Source organism: Pristiophorus japonicus, chromosome 13, assembly GCF_044704955.1.
Source record: "Pristiophorus japonicus isolate sPriJap1 chromosome 13, sPriJap1.hap1, whole genome shotgun sequence".
In the NCBI taxonomy this organism is placed as follows: Eukaryota; Metazoa; Chordata; class Chondrichthyes; family Pristiophoridae; genus Pristiophorus; species Pristiophorus japonicus.
Genome location: NC_091989.1, coordinates 167,666,506 through 167,673,244, shown reverse-complemented (window position 1 = coordinate 167,673,244; position 6,739 = coordinate 167,666,506). Strand labels below are relative to the sequence as shown.

The 6,739-nt window shown below is 48.2% G+C and overlaps 1 protein-coding gene across 1 annotated transcript in view; it reads right to left on the bottom strand.

The window, feature by feature from the left end:
* Positions 1-1,557: 1,557 nt before the first annotated feature.
* LOC139278344 (calcium-transporting ATPase type 2C member 2-like) overlaps positions 1,558-6,739 on the bottom strand; it is a 111,090-nt gene continuing 105,908 nt past the window's right edge. The window contains exons 26-27 of the mRNA XM_070897013.1: positions 6,142-6,283; positions 1,558-1,679 (exon numbers count right to left, since the gene is read on the bottom strand). Coding sequence (XP_070753114.1) covers positions 1,558-1,679; positions 6,142-6,283 — 264 coding nt within the window. The remainder of the gene's footprint in view (positions 1,680-6,141; positions 6,284-6,739) is intronic.

Genomic DNA, 6,739 nt, shown 5'->3' with positions numbered 1-6,739 from the left:
GATTGATGGGATGCACGTGGCAATGAAGGTTTTCCTTGAAGGCCCGCTATGCTTTATAACTTGAAGGGATTCCAGTGCTTCCCTTAATGTGCACATTGTATGTGACATACAATGCCCATCTGCATTTGAAAACTAAAATGTTTGGCATCAATTTTATCAGCAGTGCATAACCATTCAGAGCTCTCTCTCTTAGGTAGTCCCTCGGAGTCAAGGATGACTTGCTTGCACACTAAAAATGAGTTCTCAGGTAACTGAAGAGTCCAATTCGGGACCTACAGTCTCTGTCACAAGTGGGGCAGACAGTGGTTGATGGAACGGGTGAGTGGGGTGCCTCGATTGCTGCGCGCTCCTTCCGTCGTCTACGCTTGGTTTCTGCTTGCTCTTGGCGATGAGACTCTAGGTGCTCAGCGCCTTCCCGGATGCTCTTCCTCCACTTTGGGCAGTCTTGGGCCAGGGATTCCCAGGTATCAGCGGGGATGTTGTACTTTATCAAGGAGGCTTTGAGGGTGTCCTTGAAGTGTTTCCTCTGCCCACCTGGGGCTCGCTGGCCGTGTCGAAGTTCCGAGTAGAGCGCTTGTTTTGGGAGTCTTGTGTCAGGCATGCGGACGATGTGGCCCACCCAACGGAGCTGATCGAGCATGGTCAATGCTTTGATGCTGGGGATGTTGGCCTGAACGAGAACACTGACGTTGGTGCGTCTATCCTGCCGATGGATTTGCAGGATCTTGCGGAGGCAGCGCTGGTGGTACTTCTCCAGCGTTTTGAGGTGTTTGCTGTCTATAGTCCACAGGGAAAGTCATTACAAGAATCCTCCTCAATCGTCTTCTCCCATGGCTGAGGAGCTCCTCCCAGAGTCACAATGCTGATTCCACCCACTAAGGGGTACAACGGACATGATCTTCACCGCACGGCAATTACAAGAGAAATGCAGGGAACAGCACCAACCTTGCACATGGCCTTCTCTGACCTGACAAAGGCCTTTGACACTGTTGACATTCCAAGCTAGTACAATGAAGACAGTTGAAGGGGATCACTGGTTACGGGAATCAGAATGAAAATCCCAATCCAGTCCAACAGGCTACAATGCTAATTTTTCTGCTTTCGGGAACCAAACTATAAATATCACCAACTACTGTCCCTAGATTTATATGATGCCGTAGGCATGTACTGTGCTCAACAGACAATGTTTGCAACAAGCAAGAACAAACATTGCTCAAAGAATAATACTTACAGTAATTATACCTTGAATGTACTGCACTTCAAATTGATCAATCGGCATTTCTAGAACCACAAAACTCTTTTGCACTCCCATTCATTTTGATTTGAAAATTTACAGGTTTCTCAAATTGGATGAGAGCATTCTTCTGTTCAAGGGCATCAACACGTTCTGAATGCAAGCAATTCCCTTAAGTGAAATTTCACTGTGTAACCAAAAGGAAGTTTCATGGCATTCAATATTCAATTTCACAAAGCCATTGATAGCTCTGGATAAAGTGTAGTTGTGCAATCCTGCAATGCACCATGGCTCAGCCAATAGTTACATTCCAATTAATATGGTCATACTCCTAAACTGGGACCATTTTTCCTTTCAGTGGCAGAAGACCATATCCTTTCAAATAATTTCAATAATTCTGATGCAAAGAAAACTGAAGATGCCAAGCCAACCAGGAACAGCAAGTCTGTAAAGGAATAGAAGATACAGATGTGTTTAGTTTTTGTCATGTATTCAACCAGCATTGTAACCCATGTATAAACTGACCTAAGTTGTACACCATGAGAACACTGACCACTAGGTGGGAGACACTCCTAACCTGGACCTTCAGGTATAAAAGGGGAAGCTCCACCCACCTTCATCACTTGAGTGCTAAGGAATAAAGGACAGGTCACAGACTGACCTTCTCTCAAGCATAGGCCTCGTGTGCATTTATACTGTATAGTAAGGACGTATCAATGGCGACAAGAAACTTGGATTTAAACCACGCAAGCATGGCCACTAGCAGAACAGACGAGAGGTACTGTGTTAAGGAATGGTTGGGACAGAGATTCAACATTGTTAAAGCAGCACACAGTTCTCCAGGCAGACAAGGGCAGTCGGGCATGCCCCAACATGTAGTCGAACCCAGAGGGGGAGTTCGACAGAGACAATGGCAAGCTGAACTGCGATTCACGCCATTGCAAGGGACAATGCGGCCAGTAATGGGGCCATCAACACCTGTTAATGGTGCACTCAAGGACAATAACAGGGGCAGTCAGGGACGATCGACTGGCAAGGGACCTTTTGTTTCAAACCGCAACTCATGCTGGAAGTGTGGAGGCACACACTCAGCCGGAGTTTGCAGAGATGAGCAAAATACCTGCAGAAATGGACACTGGGGGAAATCGCTGGAAGCTGAAGTTCAGCAAGTTCATGTGGAGCAAGTATACAGTTCATACACCAGGACGCCACCGATAATAATGAAAGTGCTCCTCAATGGCATCCCAGTATCAATGGAGTTAGACACGGGTGCCAGCCAGTCCCTGATGGGTATCAAACAATTCGAAAAGTTGTGGGCATCCAAGGCCAGGAGGCCAAAATTATCGCCGATTGACGCACAGCTACGGACTTACACAAAGCAGATCAGTCCGGTGCTAGGCAGCGCCACGGTAGTCGTGACCCACAAAGATTCGGAGAACAGACTGCCACTCTGGATTGTCCCAGGGGATGGTCCCGCACTACTGGGGAGGAGTTGGCTTGCTGTCATGAACTGGAAATGGAGCGATGTCAATGCAATTTCCTCTGTGGAGCGAGTATCATGCTCACAGATCCTGGACAAATTTGACTCATTATTTCAATCCGGCATTGGCACTTTCATGGGGGCCAAGGTAGTGATTCACATAAACCCGGACGCCAGGCCAGTACATCACAAGGCCATAGCGGTGCCGTACGTGATGCTGGAAAAGATAGAAGGCGAATTGGACCGCCTGCTGAGGGAAAGCATCATCTCGCCAGTCGAATTCAGTGACTGGGCGAGCCCGATTGTGCCGGTGCTCAAGGCGGATGGGTCGGTCAGGATATGTGGCGATTACAAGGCCACCATCAATCGGGTGTCACTCCAAGACCTGTACCCGCTACCGAGAGCGGAGGACCTCTTTGCGACACTATCCGGTGGCAAACTTTTTTCAAAATTGGACCTGACCTCAGCTTACATTTCCCAGGAGCTGGCGAGTGAGTCGAAGAAGCTGACCACCATCATGACACACAAAAGGTTGTTTGAGTACAACAGATGTCCGTTCGGGATTCGCTCGGCCGCCGCGATCTTCCAACGAAATATGGAAAGCCTCCTCAAGTCGATTCCAGGGACGGTAGTTTTTCAGGACGACATCCTCATTACAGGTTACGATACTGAAGAACACCTCCACAACCTGGAGGAGGTGCTACGCAGACTGGACCGGGTAGGTCTGCGACTGAAAAAGGCGAAGTGCGTCTTCCTAGCTCCAGAGGTAGAATTCCTGGGGATGAGGGTAGCAGCAGACGGGATCAGCCCTACTGCATCAAAGACGGAAGTGATCCAGAGAGCACCCATACTCCATAACACGACGGAGCTGCGTTCGTTCCTGGGGCTCCTGAACTATTTTGGTAACTTTCTTCCCAAATTGAGCACGCTGCTAGAGCCGCTACACATGCTCCTACGCAAAGGTCGTGAATGGGTCTGGGGGGACAGCCAGGAAAGGGCTTTTAATTGAGCACGCAATTTGTTATGTTCCAACAATCTGTTAACGCTATATGACCCATGTAAGAAACTTGCGTTAACGTGCGATGCGTCGTCCTATGGTGTCGGGTGTGTGTTGCAGCATGTCAATGCCAAGGGTCAGTTACAGCCGGTAGCTTATGCCTCCAGAAGTCTGTCCCAGGCAGAAAGGGGCTACGGGATGGTAGAAAAGAAGGCGTTCGCATGTGTATATGCGGTAAAGAAAATGCACCAGTACCTGTTTGGCAGAAAATTTGAGCTGGAGACAGATCACAAACCCCTAACATCCCTTTTGGACGACAACAAGGCCATAAATGCAAACACATCGGCCCGCATACAGAGGTGGGCACTCACGTTAGCCGCCTTTAACTACACAATTCGGTACAGACCGGGCACCGAAAACTGCGCCGATGCACTCAGCAGGCTCCCACTAGCCACCACTGAGGGGGCTACCGAGCATGCTGCCGAGATGGTCATGGCTGTTGAAGCTTTCGGAAGTGAAGGCTCACCCTTGACAGCCCATCAGATTAAAGTCTGGACAAATAGAGACCCGCTATTGTCTCTAGTCAAGAAATGTGTCCTGAATGGGGACTGGGCAGCCACGTACAGGGCATGCCCTGAAAAATTTAAACCATTTCACAGGCGCAAGGATGAACTCTCGATTCAGGCCGATTGCCTACTGTGGGGAAACCGCGTAGTCATGCCCCAGATGGGCAGAGAGGTGTTCATCAGAGAACTCCACAATGGGCACCCGGGCATTGTCACGATGAAAGCAATTGCCAGGTCACACGTTTGGTGGCCAGGGATAGACGCAGATCTGGAACTTTGTGTTCGCAGGTGCAACATGTGTGCCCAGCTGGGCAATGCGCCCAGGGAAGCCCCCCTTAGCCCCTGGCCATGGCCCGCCAAGCCTTGGTCATGCATCCATGTGGACTACGCAGGTCCTTTCATGGGGAAAATGTTTTTGGTTGTAGTAGACGCCTACTCCAAATGGATCGAGTGTGACATTTTAAATTCAAGCACATCCTCTGCCACGGTAGAAAGTCTACAGGCAATGTTCGCCGCCCACGGTCTACCAGACATCTTGGTCAGCGACAATGGCCCGTGCTTCACAAGCACTGAATTCCAGGACTTCATGGCAGGCAATGGAATTAACCATGTTAGAACGGCACCGTTCAAGCCGGCCTCAAACGGCCAGGCAGAACGAGCAGTGCAGATAATCAAACAGGGGATGCTCAGAATCCAAGGGGGTTCCCTACAAACCCGCTTATCACGCCTCCTGTTGGCCTATAGATCCCGACCACACTCGCTCACAGGGGTTCCACCCGCAGAGCTACTAATGAAAAGGACGCTCAAAACCCCGTTATCCCTTATACACCCCACCATGAAAGAAATTGTCGAGAGCAGGCGCCAGTCACAATATGACTACCATGACAGGAATGCGAGGGCGCGATGTATTGATGTAAATTATCCTGTTTTTGTCCTCAACTACGCTGCAAGGCCCAAATGGCTCGCAGGCACTGTGGTTGCCAAAGAGGGAAATAGGATTCTGGTAGTTAAACTTACCAATGGACAAATCTGCTGCAAACATGTGGATCAAACAAAAAGGAGGTTCAGCAACCCAATAGAAGAAGCAGAGGAAGAACACGATATAGAGTTCACTCCACCACAGGTGACCTAACACCGGAACCAAAGGGAGGAGAGCCCAGTCACTGTGGGCAGTCCGGACAGGCCTGAGGCACCGCAAACAGCAGACACTCAGGCCAGCGCCCAACAGCCGGAGCCCCAACTCAGGCGCTCTACAAGGGAGCGTAAACCACCAGAGAGACTCAACCTGTGATCCCAATAAGACTTTGGGGGGGGGAGGTGATGTCATGTATTCAACCAGCATTGTAACCCATGTATAAACTGACCTAAGTTGTATACCGTGAGAACACTGACCACTAGGTGGGAGACACTCCTAACCTGGACCTTCAGGTATAAAAGGGGAAGCTCCACCCACCTTCATCGCTTGAGTGCTAAGGAATAAAGGACAGGTCACAGACTGACCTTCTCTCAAGCATGGGCCTCGTGTGCATTTATATTGTATAGTAAGGAAGTATCAGTTTTCAAGGATAGATGGATTGTAAAATTCAGAAAGAGAGATCAGTACATCCATGTTCAATATATACTGCTTCTATATTTGGTGTAAGATACTATACCCGTAAACCAAATGTGACAGGACAGGATTTACAAACTGACAACTACACAATACCATCCGAACACAAACGTTATTAATTACTAAAAAAAATAAACTTAGGAATACTGATATGTGCGCTAAAGGTTGCCAACAAATGTTATCATAGAAAATTCTACATTGAAACGTAAATCAAAAATGTTATAATGCACCACTAAAAAATCTCCAATTACATACCAAGAAATCTGAGGCTTTCTGTTTGGAAAACCTTCTGCAGAGGTGGGAAATAGATGACAGCCATTTGTCCCAGAAGTGAGCCAAGTACAGTATAAAGGAACATATGATTACGAAAAAGGCCTATTTGGAATACTGATTTAGTCTAGAAAAGAAGAAAAAGAATAGGTACAAGTTATGCTAAACTTTTATAAAATACTGGTTAGGCCTCAGCAGGAATACAGAATCATAGAATAGCAGAATGGTTACAGCACAGGAGACCGCCATTCGGCCCATCGAACCCATGCTGGCTCTCTGCAAGAGCACTTCAGCTAGTCCCACTTTCCCGCCATTTCTCCGTAGCCCTGCAAATTTTTTTCCTTAAGGTACTTATCCAATTCTCTTTTATAAGCCACGATTGAGTCTGCCGCAACCACCCTTCCAGGCTAACCACTCTTTCAGGCAGTGCATTCCAGATCCTATCCACTCGCTGTGTACCACACTTTCGGAAAAATGTCAAGGCCTTAGCGAGGGTGCAGAAGAGATTTACTAGAATGGTATCAGGGATGAAGAAATTTAGTTATGTGGAGTAACTGGGGAAACTGGGCTTGTTCTCTTTACA